The 17,173-nt window shown below is 37.0% G+C and overlaps 1 protein-coding gene across 10 annotated transcripts in view; it reads right to left on the bottom strand.

The window, feature by feature from the left end:
- Positions 1-17,173, bottom strand: part of NEBL (nebulette) — a 378,693-nt gene that overhangs the window by 15,891 nt on the left and 345,629 nt on the right. For 5 of the 10 annotated variants that reach the window (XM_036345436.1, XM_036345387.1, XM_036345407.1 and 2 more), the window contains 6 exons: positions 15,963-16,055; positions 14,586-14,714; positions 14,156-14,260; positions 13,004-13,175; positions 10,396-10,488; positions 8,591-8,740 (listed from right to left, as the gene is read on the bottom strand). In XM_036345436.1, coding sequence (XP_036201329.1) covers positions 8,591-8,740; positions 10,396-10,488; positions 13,004-13,175; positions 14,156-14,260; positions 14,586-14,714; positions 15,963-16,055 — 742 coding nt within the window. The remainder of the gene's footprint in view (positions 1-8,590; positions 8,741-10,395; positions 10,489-13,003; positions 13,176-14,155; positions 14,261-14,585; positions 14,715-15,962; positions 16,056-17,173) is intronic. The other 5 variants (XM_036345397.1, XM_036345417.1, XM_036345446.1 and 2 more) reach the window with 5 other exon arrangements.

Below are 17,173 nucleotides of genomic sequence, written 5' to 3'. Positions count from 1 at the left end.
CAAGCACTATATAATGTGGGGCAGTAGTTTGAGAAGATGAAAACAATAAATAATTAAGAATAGCAGGTGGACAGGAACACTGTTTCCGTTTAGGTAGACCATATCATCAAGTCTAACTTTTGGAAACAAATTATGCCATGACTAAAAAGTCAGCTCAAAGCAAATCCCCATTTTCCTTGGTGAGTAAAACTGCAAATATTGTATGAATCAATCTTACACAGGAAGATTCTTCATTCAAGTACAATAAGAGAAATGCTCATAAACCATTGCACAGGGTATCTCTGTAAATACTTATTGAATAAATATATACATAATGTATTTTTAAAGACGTAAAGCTGGACTACATATTTGTGCTATTTTCTCTTGTGCTAATCAATTCAACTCTTCGGGAATATCATCAATGCACAAGGAGTTCCAGAATATAGTTTTACATTAGACACCCTTAGTGACAAGCCACATAAATATCACATATAGATATAGCTAAGTGTTGTTTACATTTCTGAACAAGAAGGTATATTTTTTTCCAACCAAAACACATATATGAAATTGACTCAGTGTGTCCCTGACATGATTTGAAAATAGAGAAATGTAGGGAAGTGAATGTAAAGAACTATCTGGGTCTCACAGAACCCAAGCTCCAAGCTCAAGGTAAGTGGCTGGAGTCACAATCAGGTAGCGTAGGGAGGTGAACAACAGGTCATTGTGATCAAAGGCACACTATTATAAGGACGTTTAGACAGGACATAGGTAAGATCGTAGATCTTAAGAGACTTGTAAACAGACTTATAAACAACAATTTCAGGACACATGGATCGGGAATATGGTAAAAGATAAAGATCAAGAACCAGAAAGAAAGTCTGAAAAGTGTGGCATGGGCAGGTCAGCAATATCTTAAGGAAAAGATTGGGCAATTAGGAGCAGGGGATCTGGCCACAAGAGAAGCATCATGACAGCAAGCCTGGGCAACAGGGGATAGTAAACAAACAAAATGCAGAAATTCAGTACATCCGCCAGCAGTGTCAGTCCATGGAAATGTTAAGTACTTCCTGTTCAAGTCAGGATCCAATTCCCATGATCTACTAGCCTGGGGCTGGGGGCAGAGGATGTGGGCACCTGGATGAAACAGGAAGTTGAGGAAAGTGCATAAATTCATGTCTACAGAAAAAATGGTATGACAATCCTGTTTTATATATAAGGCAGATACATAAATATGCATGTGTACTCTCCAACCCGGACATCAATTTTGAGTCATAAAAAATAAAAACTACTACTTCCAATTCTACTGTGATTGTTCAACAATATAAAAAAAAACAAGAATGCCTATTCTCTCCTTTACATGTGTGCCACTTTACAATTTACAAAACTCTTTCAAAGTTTTCTCACTTGGTGCATAAGCCATAGCCACATTTATGTCTTTCCTAGTGATCAAACCTCCCCTGTTCCCCAATCAACTCAGCTTCAGAGGAAACACACTCTTAATGTGTTATTGTTTGCTACTTTAAGTGTCAGATGTTTCTCCTCCACACACATATGGAAGGAACACTTTGATTTAATTTTTGCAAATCAACGAAAGACACGTGGGCATCTTGCAACAGGTGCTATTCATTATTTAATTCCTTTCCCCAACTTCACACTCAGAAAAGGAAACTTACCACGTTTCTTTCACTCCATGTCTGCTGATACTAGGAACATGAGTGTCTCTAAGCACTTCAAGTTCAATCAGAATATTGGGCAAAGGATGGAGACTTGATGAATTCTATTCATGTTAAAAGAGATTTCGAAACACTGCTGGCTGTGCAAACATCGCTTCCAAAATATATTAATAGTTTATTATTGTGCCTGAATCTAACATTTCTGTTCTCAATTCAATGGCAAATTTAACTTTTAATGACACTTGTTGTCCTTAGGAACTCAAGGCACATCCTAGTGGTCTTTGCTGAGTCTAGGAAAGGGATGATTTGTTTTTGCATGTTGTCTCCTCTCATTTACTCACTGAGCCCTCTGGGTCCTGTGCTAGGCACTGTAAGGGAAGCTATCTGACACATGCAGCTGGTCTCCACACAGGTCATGATCTAACCAACTGGAATGCACCGAGATAAAGGCCATGAAAAAGGTATGACTTTCAGAATTCTGAAGTCCACTTCTGCTCTATTGAGTCCCTATTGAGGACAGATGTCATAACTGAAATACACAGAATACTAAGATGAGGAGTACTTATACGAAAACAGAAGTGTTAATGTAGGAATGATTTACTGCTTTCTTGGTATGAGAGGTCATTAGCAGACTCAGGCTTTGTAATAAACATAGATTACAATGTTACGTTCCAGTGACAGAAACACATAAAATACCTGAAGCAAAATTGAATACAATTTCAAACTGAAAAGAGTAAACAAGGGATGGGATTGCAAACATAAAAACACTCGCAATACAGAGCAGTGTAAATTAAGGAAAACTGGGGACGTACAAAGTGATACCAGAAGGCAAGTACATGTTGCAGGCAAATGAACCAAAGACAAACATGAAGATCAAAAAAGCCTTGCAGTGAAAGACGCAGAAACCATCAGGATTATTGCCTCTTAAGGAACTGTGTCAAATGAAAGTACGTAAGCTAACCTAATTGAATGCCAAAAGGCAATGATGATGATTTCCAATAATACTATTCAAGAATCAAGCCAAAACTCGAAGTTTAAATAGAAGTCCCCTTTATTGCATCAAAGTAACAGTAGAGATGCAAAATGAAAACCCTTTTGTAACTTAATATCTTGGAAAGCAGACTGAAATGTAAAGGGAGCCCAAAATAATCACAGAAGAAAATGAAAATACTCAGCAATCAAAGCAAGATGGGGAAGTATCATGAGAAACACATAACTAAAACAATGTTAAAAACATAAGGCAGAAGCCTTCCGTGTTAATGCTCATGAACACCAAATGGGAATGATAAAAACATCGGACTTTTGCCTCAAGAAAATGAGCTGATCATCTAACCCTTTGTGCTAACAATCAGAATTTTCTCTAACTCGGAAAAGGAGCCTAAAACCATGACTCCCACAACAGCCAGGCACAAAGTAAAACAGATCTGCCTCAGGACAAAGGCACGTTCTCACACATAGAAGTTACAGAAAGAAAAGAAAAGTTCATTTGAATTTATGGCACTCAGACTAGGAAATGTAAAATATCTCAGAAAGCTTCTTGCTCCATATTCTTCGTGGTACAGATGTGGAATCTGAGGCTGAGAGGTTATAAATGACCACCCGCGAGCACAGACCGTGTAGTGAGAGCGAAGGTGAAGCCCAATGTCTCATCCTCCTGTACGGCCTGTGTCCAGTGCAGTGCAGCACCGCCACATGCCACCCCAACGACAGGGACATGACACGTTTTACCACTAAAAATTCTAATCTAAATGTAAAGAAACTAAGATAATCTGGATGAGCAAATGGCATTTCTTAATACCAAAAACATTTTCCTTTTCATCTTACCACTAACATATACTTCTCTACATTTCTTTTCAATTTCTAGAATAGTATTTAAACAAATGCGTATGATGGACTGTTACTACGTTAGGCACTAAAGGTTTGCATCAAGCAGCTGTTATGACCATAACCGCTTCGTACTTCTACAGAGTCAATCAGCACTTCCTCACCAGGGCCCAGCAGAGGGCACATTTCAAAGGGGACCCTAATGTCAAAGCAACTGAAGTCATGGATATGACTCTTTTCCTTCCCCACCAGGAAAAAAAAATACCCTGGGAATGTTTTCACTTTAGGTTTTTTCCAGCTATTCTTTCAGCTTATTTAAACATATCAAAACATCATCAAAACAAAAATAAAAGAATTTTCTTGAAAGCTTTACATAATAGAATTTTATTTTTAAAAAATCATAGTTAGGTTTATATATGTAATTTTAATATTTAAACTATTAATTTATTGTATACCTAAAATACATCTCAATTTAAAAGAAGAATGAACAGCCAGCTGGTGTGACTCAGTGGTTGACCTATGAACCAGGAGGTCACAGTTCAATTCCCAGTCAGGGCACACGCCCAGGTTGTAAGCTCAATCCCCACTGTTGGGTGTGTGGGAGGCAGCCAATCAATGATTCCCTCTCATTGATGTTTTTATCTCTCTCTCCTTCTCCCTTCCTCTCTGAAATCAATGAAAATATTTTAAGAAAAGAATAATCATAAAATAATTTACTTTGGCCATTTCATTCATTCACCAAATATTTGCTGAATGCTTTTTCAAAGAACTGGAAATAGATCAGCTAACATCCCTGCTCCTGTAGGGCTTCATTCTAGTAAGGAAAAGATAGGTGGTGTCAAGGGCTAATGAAAAAAAAAAAGCAAAGTAAAGGGACAGACAGGGCAAGAAGAGGTGCTATTTTATCTCTGGTAGAGAGGATCTCTCTGATAAAGCGACATCTGAACAGAATGTGAAAAAAAATAGGGCAAAGCAAGCTTTAAATAATGCACTAGATCGAATTAATTTAATTGATATCTTCAGAGCATTTCACCCCAAAGCAGCAGAGTAAACATTCTTTTCACGTGCACATGGTACATTTTCTAGGATAGACCACATGTTAGGACCCAAAACAAGTCTCAGTAAATCTAAGAAGATCGAAATCATATCAAGCATCTTCTCTGACCATAATAGTATAAAAGTAGAAATCAATCACAAGAAAAAACTGAAAAACACACAAAGACATAGAGACTACGTAACATGTTACTAAACAATGAATGGGTTAACAATTAGATCAAGGAAAAAAATCAAAGGATTGTAAGAAAATATTACAAACAACTATATGCTAATAATTAGACAAATAGGAGGACATCTATAAATTTCTAGAAACATATAATCTTCCAAAACTGAATCAGGAAGAATCAGAAAAATCTCAATAGACAGATTATATCTAGTGAAATTGAAGCAATACTCAAAAAACTCCCAGCAAACAAAAGTCCTGACTGGATGGCTTCACAGGTGAATTTTACCAAACATTCAAAGATCTAACACCTAGCCTTCTCAAACTATTTCCAAAAATTCAAGAGGAGGGAAGACTCCCAAGCTCATTTTATGAGGCCAGCATTATCCTAATTCCAAAACTAGGTAAGGAACTGTAAAGAAAGAAAATTATAGGCCAACATCTCTGATGAACCTAGTGTTAACATCCTCAACAATATATTAGCAAACCAAATCCAGTAATATGTTAAAAAGATCAAACACCATGACCAGGTGAATTTATTCCAAGGATGCAAGGTTGGCACACTATCCTAAAATCAATAAACATGATACACCACATGAATAAAATAAGGGATAAAAATCATATGACCATATCTGTTGATGCATAAAAAGAACTTGATAAAATCCATTTATGACAAAAACTCTCAGCAAAGAGGGAATAGAGGAAACATACCTCAATATAATAAAGGCCATATATAAATCCATAACCAACATCATACTCAGTGGAGAAAACTAAAAGTATTTCCCTTACTATCAGGAACAAGGCAGGGATGTATGCTTTCAACACTCTTATGCAACATAGTACTGGAGGTCCTAGCCATAGCAATCAGACAAAAAGAAGAAATAAAAGGAATCCAAACTGGAAAGGGAGAAGTAAAACTATCATTATTTGCAGATGACATAATCCTATATAGAGAGAACCCTAGAGACTCCACCAAAAAAACACAACTGATAAATGAATTCAATAAAGTAAGATACAAAATAAATATCCAGAAGTCAGTTGCATTTCTATACATCAATAATGAACTATCCAAAAGGGAAACTCAGAAAACAATCCCATTTACAATTGCATAAAAAATACCTTGAAATAAATTTAACCAAAAACGTAAAAAAGCCTATACTCGGAAAATTACAAAACACTGAAGAAAAAAATTGAAGAAGGTATAAATAAGTGGAAGCATATACCATGTCCACGGAAAGGAAGAATTAACATCATTAAAATTTCCATACTTCCCAACGAAATCTATAGATTCAATGTAATTGCTATCAACATACCAATGGCTTCTTTAAAAAAACTAGAATAAATATTCCAAAAATTTATAATGGAACCACAAAGAACTCTAAATAGCCACAGCATCTTGAGAAAGAAGAACAAAATTGGAGGAATCATGCTACTTGATATCAAAATATACTGCAAGGCCATAATAATCAAAGCAGCATAAAAGGAGACATATAGATAAATGGAACAGAATAGAAAGCCCATGCCTTTATGGTCAATGAATATTTGTCAAAGGAGGCAAGAACATATGATGGGGTAAGTCTTATAATAAATGTTGTTGGGGAAATTAGATACATGCAAAAAAGAAAAAAAAGAAAAGAAACTGGACTGCCTTGCTACTTGCTACACCACACACAAGAATAAACTCAAAATGGATTAAAGATTTAAATGTTAGACTCAACACCATAAAATTCTTAGAAGAAAATACAGGCAGTAAAATCTCAGACATTTCTCATAGCAATATTTTGTATGTCATATCTCCTTGGGCAAGGAAAACAAAAGAAAAATAAACAAATGGGACTATATCAAACTCAAAAGTTTTTGCACAGCAAAGGAAACCATCACCAAAATGAAAAGACAACCCACTGAATGGGAGAACATATTTTCCAATGATATATATAATAATTTAATATTCAAATTTATAAGGAACTTATAAAACTCAACACCAAAAAAACAAACAATCCAATTAAAAAATGGACGAAGGACCTGAATAGATACTTCTCAAAAGAGAACATACAGACGGCCAACAGACATATAAAAAGATGGTCAATGTCACTAATCATCAGAGATATGCAAATTAAAACCACAATGAGGTGTCATCTGACACCTGCCAGAATGACTATCATCAATAAATCAACAAACAAGTGTTGGTGAGGATATGGAGAAAAGAGAACCCTTGTGCACTGTTGATGGGAATGAATATTGGTGCTGACTGGAAAGCAGTATGGAGTAACCTCAAAAAATTAAAAATGGGATTGCCTTATCCCCAGCAATTCCACTTCTTGGAATTTATTCAAAATAACTCAAAACACTAATTCAAAAGAATATATGCTGGGTTCATTGCTATGTTATTTACAATAGCCATAATTTGGAAGTAGCCCAAGTGCCTATCAGTAGATGAGTGGATAAAAAACAAAAGTGGTACATTTACACAATGGAATATTACTCAGCCATAAAGAGAGAGAGAGAGAGAGAGAGAGAGAGAGAGAGAGAGAGAGAGAGAGAGAGAGAGAGAGAGAGAAATCTTACCTTTTGCGACAGCATGGATGGACCTGGAGAGCATTAGGCTAAGTAAATAAACCAGTTAGAGAAAGACAAATACCAATGATTTCACTTAAAGTTGGAATCTAGTGAACAAAATAAACTGCCAAACAATATAGAAACATTATGGTCATTACCAGAGGGAAATGGGGCTGGGGGAGGCAGGAGAGGGTAAAGGAGGGGATAAATGGTGATGAAAAGAAACATGACTTGGGTGGTGAACACAAAATACAATACACAGATGATGTATTATAGAATTGTACACCTGAAATAATCTACTTTTATTAACCAATGTCACCCCAATAAATTCAATTGAAAAACAACAACTCTGGAATCTAAAGAACAGAAAGGACATGGGAGTCTAAGTCTATAATAAAAAAAGTAATTCAAGCCCATGATTTGCTTAATCCCAGGATATGAACACAGGAGAGCACCTGCAGAGTGAGAAATAGGCCATTTCAGGAAACAAACAAAACAAAGTATGATGGGTAATTAAAACATTTTGAAAATACTACTGATGGATGCACAATATTATACATATAACCAATGCTGCTGAATTATATACTTAAAATAGCTAAAATGGCATAGTCCATGTTATATATATTTTATCACAGCAAAATAATTTTAAAGGAAGTATGATATACAATATGACACAAAAATACCATATCTTTTTCCAAAAAAAAATTTGTTGAGAGTGGAAAGTAAATGTTCTCACCAAAACAAAAACACAAATAAATAAATCTTTAATAACAGCTTTATCAGCAGTATTAGTTTAACATCCAAAACAATTTCAACTAAGAGTTTTAGACCTAATCCACCAGTTTGGATGTAAAAAAAAAAAAAAAAAAACAGGGAAAGGTAGAGGAACAGGTAGAGGAACAATCAACAGTATTTTTCTTAAAAGAAACAACAACCCTCATATCCCAAATGTCATACCCAACTTCTTTTTGGCAAGATCTAGCAACCACTTAGTCACTCCAATGTAACTATAAGAATGGTTTTTCTCAATGGAAACATGATATAAATCTTGCAGAACTCAAGTTTCCACTCTGGCTGTGTATATCCATCACATGAAACCCTTTTGTCATCAAAGATCCATTTGCAGTGAAAATAGTAAAGGAAGAAGGGAAAAACAAACATGCAAAAATGCAAATTAGTAGTTTAAAGAAAAACAGGGCTCAACTTTCTAAACATAATTTAAAACTTGCAAATACACCCAGGCTAAATGCTTATGCAGAGGTGAAGAATGTTAAAAGCACACTGTGACACATTTTTTAAAATGAATTAATTTTTTTTGAGAATGGTTAATGCTTGATACCTCCTTCATCAGACGGTCTTGTCACCTCACTGCTGCACGAAAAGCTAGGGTAAATCTCGGATATTTCTGACTTGTCATCTCCAAGAACTGTACCAAAAGTACTGCTCGAATGAGATCGAGACCGCTGTCTCCTATATTGACTTGCCTTTTCTATATTGGAGGGAAAATATTCGTACTTGTGATTAAGTGAATTGAAAAACAAAAGAAACAAAAAATTACTTAAAAGTTTAACAAGAAGAAAAGCAATCTCTTATTCAATAATAATCCAAAAGCTCAGTATTACAGATTCTAATCCCCTACTCCCAAACTTTAACATACATTGTATCAACTATATTAATGACTTAATGACCATTTACACTAATTTTCAAATCCAGATTTTAAAAAAGATGTGAGAGATGGGAAATTGACAAGAACTAATAAAACATTAGTAAACTGATAAATTTCTATCAAACATAATGACTGATTATAAATAATTGTTTTTAATTATTTGTAAAATACTGTGTGTCACCAAGCACACAATATTTGTTGCCTTTTCTATACTTTTAGAAATTTAAATGCCTATTTGGATGCTTAGATGGATCAAATTGACTATTAAAATTCCTATTTTGCCTTGAGCTTTCAATTTTATCAATGTCAGCAATTAAATCTAAAGTAAAAATCAGAGGAGAGGGCAAGACCTAAGTGATATGATGTCTATTTTATTGTTTAAAATAATTGCGTAACTGTCAAAGCTTTGGTTTGCTAAAAACACTCTGAAAGTCCAAAATAGCAAACAACGTTATCACTATATTCAAATATCCAAACCATTTGGGTTTTTGTTTTTAATTAAAAATATGCAGTCTAAGTTACAAGTCAAATAAACTTCCTATGGAAACTATAAACTTTACATTATATAAAAACTCAGAAGTAAAATTTAGGGATACATGAAGGTTTATTTTAAGACATTTATGATGCTATACAGGTAACCTCCCCCCTGTTTTATATAATTAGAGGCTCAATGCATGAAATTTGTGCAAGAGGCTCGGCCCTCACAGCCTCGGCTTCATCCAGAAGGTTGTCCGGAAGGACGTCCAGAAAGTTGTTCGGCTGCCCGGTCTAATTAGCACATTACACTATATATATATATATATATATATATATATATATATATATTCTTTAAATCTACCTTTAAAATATTGTAAGTGTTTTTCATGAAACAGATCTCCTTTACATTTTGGCAGTTAAGTGCAATCCAAATAAATGCATTTGAAAGCCCATAAAACCTATAAAATAATATTAATCAAAAGCAGATATAAGTTTTAGATGCCTTTTTTTCCAATTTTTTGGTTAATCCTTGTCTAAGGATATTTTTCCATTGATTTTTAGGGAGATTAGGAGAGGGAAAGGTAGAGAGAAACATTGATGTGAGAGGAACACATCAATTGGTTACCTCCTGTACAAGCCCCAACCAGGGCCCTGGGCTGGGGTGGAGCCTGCAACCAGGTACATGCCCTCGATCAGAATTGAACCCCGGGACCCTTTGGTCCACAGGCCGATGCTCTATCCACTGAGCCAAACTGGCTAGGGCTCTAGATTCCTTTTTAAATGAATCTAGAACAAACTAATTTGGATATATTAAAATGACCTTTTCAAGTTCTGTTTTCATAAATGATTAATGGAATTTTAAAGCAGCCTAGCACTTTTTTAGTTTTTTGAATCCTCAACTTTAAAATGTACATTACACAATGAACTTCTACAGTTCTGAGTAGCTCCACTTTGAGGACAGAACCATGTAAATGGGGAGGAACTCAAAATGCAAGCAGTACCAGAGAGCATGTGTAGACTTCTAGACTGAATATTGTCTTCCAGGGGGTCAATGTCGAAGATGGAGCCAGGATCTGTGCGCCAAACTTTGAGGTCTTTTACCAAAAGGAAAAAATCAACAAATCAAGAATGAATAAAAAAAAGTCAGCACCAAAGAGAGTCAAGAGAAAATCATGAAAGGGACCTATGTAAAGAGAGAACATGTAATAAGCAAACACACTGCAATGCAGACGTCAAAGGAGAACAAAGAAAATTTCCATTCAGCAGGATTTGTTAAGAAAACTTCAGGATGAAATGTAAGCTGCCCTGTTTGTCTTCATTGCCTTCCCCCAGCACACATGCACACCAGACAACTCTGTGCGTCTCCCCACATCCCTGAACTCCGATCTCTCATGCTTTCCACACCCTGAAACAGGTACAATGTTTAATGAAAACTCCTGATTAAAGACATATGACTAATTCTTTATGTGACCGAGAGGTTTTTGTCTGAGAAAACAAAACCAAAAATTCTCTCCCTCTAACAGAAATAAATGTTTAAAATGTAGGCAAGTGGTAGCCCAGTTTTCATTGTGAGCCAAAGAGCACAAGCTAACCCACATAAGATACATTTATTTGAAAAGTACAATAAAGCAAGGTACCGAGCAAGGATGGAGGGATGGGAAGATGAAAAGAAAGAGCTGTCTGCTCTCAGTGGACCACAGATTAGTTCACCGCTATGGTCAGTAATTTATTCTCTTATTTTAGTTGGGGGCAAAAAATCTAAATCAATAACTTTCATGTTTTTAGTCTCTCTACCTAATGGTTATCAAGACCTAAAATAATCTGTACAGTGCTGTACCAACAACAGGAAAATAAAAACCTAGCTAAAGATGTGTGGCAGAAATGGAGCTTTAGTAAAAACAATTAATTAGTAACCTGGAATTGGAGATCTGTTTGTCTGTCTTTAATATTATATAGTGCTTACCAGGCACTATTCTCAGTTATAACATAACTCATTTAAGCTTCACAACATCGAAAAGTAGGTATTCTTACTATTCCCATGTTATAGATGAAGAAATTGAGGCAAGGAGATTGAGTTAGCTTAGCCAAGGTTATGAAACTAATAAGTAGCAGAGCCTCCAAAAATTGGCTTAGTCTGAATTACTCAGAAAAACTCTAAACCTGTATTTCTATGCCTGGTTCAGAAAGTTTAATGTTTGTTGAATGCAATATATTTTGTGGTTTCATAGGCAAGTCCTCAATGGAAAACAGTTTCCCCCAATTAGAAAAAAAATAAACTGACCTCTGGATTGCCCAGAAAGGTAATAAGTTAGAGTTGCATATCTTATATTTTTAAACATTAATAATTTCTATCTCAAAGGTAATGAGTACTGAATTCTGAGAGCTCGAAGTCCAAACCATTTCATGTTTAACAAGAACCTCACATTCATGCTTGGCCCTGGGTCTGGGGTGGGCGCCTGGTGAAAGCTGTGCAGATGTCACCCTCCTGGGAATCAGACGCTCTGCTCTTAGGAGATGTCGATACCAAGCAAGAAAACTCTCCAACGCTGTGATACTTTTGATAAAACCCTCACTATTTATCCAACTGAATGTGATCATTTTAAGCAACCAACTCGGGAAGATCAGCAAAGCTATCAACTATCTGCAAATATGCTTGGGATCCCTCTTTGGAAAACACTTTCAGAGTCACTTAACCATCCAAGTAACTTGCTGCCCGACTTCAGTACTGGCGTTTTACACCAAGACATGAGCCTGTCAAATACACAGTTTCCTTGCCCATCTCATCTCTAAATGGCCTCTCAGTAGTTCCACAAAAGCTTTACATTTGAAGATGATGTAACCTAACACTGAGATAGCTGAGAGGCATTGTTACACGGTTACAAAAAAAAATATTAATAGAGCAATGTAATTGGACTAGCTATAAAAATTCCGAGGCTACCTGCTCAGAAGAAGACAATAGTCATTTGGAAGTAAGGGTCGTTGATATGTACTGAAAATTTAATAATTTTCCTGCCTACTGCTGTCTTAGACTTCATGGGATCCTTTCTGTCTCAGCCCCTTTCAAACACTATGTCCCTAAGACTTCCCCCGACTGACTGGGAGGAACAGCAGGAAAAGAAGGTTCTTTCCTCTCTGATGTACGGGACTGCCAGACAGCTCTCGATTATCCCAGTTCAGAGACAATATTCAAAAAATATCACCTATTCATACAATGGATCAGAATCTCTCTGGGATTTCCATTTGTGCTAGACAGTAACTGCAGTACAACATATTGATCAAATACATAAGGTAAAGTAAAACCAAAGTAATTGTTCAAACCGTGTTATCACCCATGTTCGATATTGGGCTGCTTCTTTGCTTAACAAGTAGAAACACTCTTAAGGCCAGAAAGTTATTAAAGACAGAGTGTCCAATTACAGAAAGGATTGAAACGATGCCTGGCGAATGCCATGAATCCCATTCAATGTGGTGCATCAGTGACACTTTGGTCCATTTTCAATTGGGCACCACATCAAACATGGGAGGAGCTGTCCAATGAACAAGGAGGCCACTTCTAAAGCTTGGGCAAGCGTGATCTTTGTGACCTGCTGAGAAGGAGCGCCAGCTTACCAACAATGATGCCAGGTCTCCTGTCCATCTCCACGATGTGAGGGTGGACACCTTTGTAAGCGGCATCGCTGACCACCTGGGTGTTCTTCCTCACGCGCTCTGTCACAGGGTCGTCCACGACAGGGGTAAAGCCCCTCCCCTTTGTCTTTTCAAAATCTTCATGATATTTGACCTGAAAAGAAGGTAAAATAATATTAACTCCAGCTGTAACTTCCTATTATTCCATAGCTCACACATTTTTGACATAACGGCAGCTGTCACTGCACCAGCTACATCTAGCTTATTTTCTGCATATATGCATGCTTTTTTCCATTCCAAATACAACATCTGAAACTTCAGCTTCCTAAGCATCAGAAATCAAGTGCTGATATATTCACAGTTTGGCATCATTATGGTTAGCAGTTCTTTTAAATTATGTATAAGCCTGTATACCAGTAAGAATTTTTAAAAGATAGAAATGTTTTTATAATCCTGGTTCCTCTCTAAAATATACTAATTTAGGTACAAATTCATTTCCTATTCCTTAACCTTTAATATGCAATAAAATGATAAGCTAATTCCACACTTATTCAACAAGACTATTAAAATTAGGTTAAAAGAATTACAAATAATCATAATTATTTGTAATTAATTTTGTAATTATGTAAAAAAATGTATATATACTTCAAAATATGCACTTTTCAGGTTCTGAAATTGGATTAGGGTGATGGTTGTTCAACTTTGTAAATTATACAAACCATTGAATTGTACACTTTAAGTGGGTACACGTTATGGCATATAAATCATATCTTATGAAACTTTTTAAAATACATACATATTTTTAATTTTCTTTGCAACATGCCAACACCAAACTCTGCCTTAAAATTAATTAGAAATAAGTCCAGCCAAATGTTTTTCATAAAATGCATTTATAATAGTCATGTTAGAAATAAAAACACACCCAAAAATCACAGAGAAAAATCTTTTTATTAGAGAACGTTTCCATTACATTGCAGTGCGATTAAAAAGTCTCCCCAAAAGCACGGGCCCATCCGCATTTCCATGCTTTGTTAGTTATCCAGGTTATTGGTGAACTAACGCCGTCAGCACACTGGCTGGTGCCCCTCCTTAGTGTGTTTTAGTTGTGAGAAGAAGGATCTGGTTGTACCCTACCATTGAGATATGATTTTGCGCTTCTTTGACATGTCTCAGACCAGGTGTATCTAAAATAAGACTTGGTCTACCTTTCATCTGTTTATGGTCCTGAGTATATTTTACCTGCAAAGTAAATAGCAGAACAGACTTGATAAGACAATTACAATCTTTAAAAATTACATAACTCTTTCAAGTTTTCCAAATGAGTGAAATATATACAACACATTCTACCTTATTCTCCCAGGTAACCTGTTTAGTGAATTAATTTCATTCTAGAATAACAGTCTAAAATTTTATAAATGTAAATTTATACAGTGGCAGCTTTTGGAAATCATCTGAAATAACACATGTACTTACTGCATAGATCCCAAATGTTTCTTGAAAATATATTTTGTTTTCACAAGAAAAAAAAAAACACAGGACTGCACATAAATAATAAATGATTCACCCTTTGTGATAGTCCAAAAGGAATAAAACCACTTGCCGAACTAATATTTTCTTGATTCTTCTTTACTCTTTCCATCTCAGGAGTTACGCTTAAAGCTGTAGCTCTTCCCAGCTGACCTTTATAATAAACCTATCATTTCAGAGAACAAAAAAAATAGTGTAATGTGAATCCATTCAACTAAATAAGAGTCTCAAAGTATTTAAAGAACTAGCCAAAAAAAGAAAACTATGAAAAAAGAGGTTGCTATCTGATGTGTAGTCGTATTTTAAATGCTTGCACCTTAAATCAATCTATTTTAATTCATTCCATAGCATTGAATCACTGTGCATGTACTTAAATATATGGGCATACCATCAGTAACACTGTAATACGCATTCCATCACAAAGGAATGTGATAAGAAATGTCTTCATGGATATTACTTAAAGGTACTCCTGCCCATACAGAATGGTACCATTGTGGTTTCTTAATAATTAATTGTGGCAGATCTTTTGAAAGGTTATCTTTAAATAGGGGGCATGATCTTGCATAAAAAGGCCGGTGTGCTTCCCACTACTCTCTTCCTCCTTTTCAATAACCATGTCCCTTTTTGAGAGTAATGGAGTCAGTCACATCCAGTGCGACTCTAAACGTATCAGGAAAAGATGAGCATCTACTGCTCCAAAATATAGTTGTCGGGAAAAGTGCCAAACAGTAAGATGCCTTTGCTTTATAATCTGGTCCAATGACTTGAAAGGTGTAAAGAATACAAGGTTTCTTTGAGCCTAATAGATTTCCAAATTTCCTCCTCCACAGAACTCCATCTATATGTTAATGACTTCAAAGAAGAATTCTCTCAGTGAACTGCGTCCATGGATTACATAAACAGCAAGGAGCTGGAGCAGGCTGGGAGTTAGTGTCTTAGTAAAAACTGAAAGCCCCTACAAGGACCCTTACATGGGCCTGTCTCAGGTGACCTATTCAGCATACACACTTTATAATTTCTCCCCAGACAGCGTCCAAAAATAAAGTAATAATAGCTGGGAGTGGGCTGACCAGGCTAGAGAGAACATGTGCAGGAAGGAAAGGGAGGGGGAAAGCTGATGGGTAGGGCCATGATGCCCGAAGCTGCCGCCAAGTCCCTTTGAGGAACCACAGCAAGCACAAGCAGGAAGACTAGATAAGAGGGATACACAATAACCTGCAGACAACAGTCACATGCAAAGTCCCTGGGAACTCTGGAAGGGAGAATGCCTGGCTACGCCCACAAGACCTAAGACCCTGAGACCTTTCCAAACCCAATGCCAACTCCAGGTCATGAACACTTGTACACATCACCCCTTCGCCGACACGCTGACAATACGTTGGGTACTATAAGAAAGAAGGTGCTAGGATCGCACATTGCTGATATTCCTCTGGTTTTCTTTGACTCTCTTCAGCTCTGGTGGATCAGAAATTGCAGTTGCCTGTTTAATCTCTCCTTTGTATTTTACCTGTGGAGGATAAACAAGAATGTTAATAGGTAGAATGCTGGTTTCCACCCAAACACCACAGAGGATAAGCCTCAAATTAACCCTGTCTTTTCACACACCTTTTCCACCGTAGTAGGTATGTTGACATCTACCGCTGGATTCTGATTCATCTGTCTTAGCAAGCACAAGTGTTGGTTGTGCTTTTTAAAAATGAACTTCTAATAAATATTTTTCTGTTCAATATCCAAACTAACTGCCAAAATTCCAGGGCTAAAAGTATTGGACATAGAAGGGGGAACCATCAGAAGTGAGGTCACATGCAGCCTGGGAAGACCAGGACTCTCTATCTGACCCAGGGCTTCAATCTTCAAAAATCAAAAACCAAAGAGGAGGGAATGGGGACCAGTGAAAAGGCAAAGGGACTAAGAAGTACAAGCTGTCAGTTATAAAAATAGTCACGGCACAGGGAACATAATCAATTATATTGTAGTAACTATGTACGGTGACAGATGGGTACTAGACGCCACCAAACCTCCCTGGCCCCTAACTAGTCCTTCAACTCCCCATTCCCCTCCCTCTCCCCGCAGGGTAGCCTCCCGTGGTGGGGCCAGACGGTGAGTGCTGAATCAAGCCCAGCTCCCTGGTTCCTTTATCCTCTTCTCCTGTCTTTAGGGTGGGACGCTGCCGTAAACCCTAACATGCATACCAGTTCCCCTCTAACTGGGGAAGGAACCTTGAGAGGGCCCGAGTTCATCCACTTGATTGGTTAACTGAAGCCTCCTTCATTTTAGTAAAATCTGATCTCCTTGGAGACACTTCAGTGAATTGTTTGGGATTTTTTAACGGAGGAAAGAAAGGCATCTGCAGGCGCTGATGCACTCCCTTGCCACTCTCCGGCTGCTGGCATGCACTGGACTTCCCATCAGTTCGGGGCAGGGCTGACGTCTGGGCCACAGCTAGTCCAAGCTTGGCCCTGCAGATCCAGTTAAGCTTCTGTCTGAAGTTCCACTTTCACCTGCTGCCCTGAGTGGCGGTGGACACCCCCAGCAGGCTGATACCGAGGGCCAGGGGCAGCCCACGGAGGCAAACAGGTTCAGAGCACGTTTCCATTTACAGGAAACAGAACACAGGCCTCTGAG

This window comes from Myotis myotis, unplaced genomic scaffold (assembly GCF_014108235.1).
Source record: "Myotis myotis isolate mMyoMyo1 unplaced genomic scaffold, mMyoMyo1.p scaffold_m19_p_1, whole genome shotgun sequence".
Taxonomy (NCBI): Eukaryota; Metazoa; Chordata; class Mammalia; order Chiroptera; family Vespertilionidae; genus Myotis; species Myotis myotis.
Note: the sequence above shows the minus strand (reverse complement) of the source record. Positions and strands in the feature narration are given on the sequence as shown.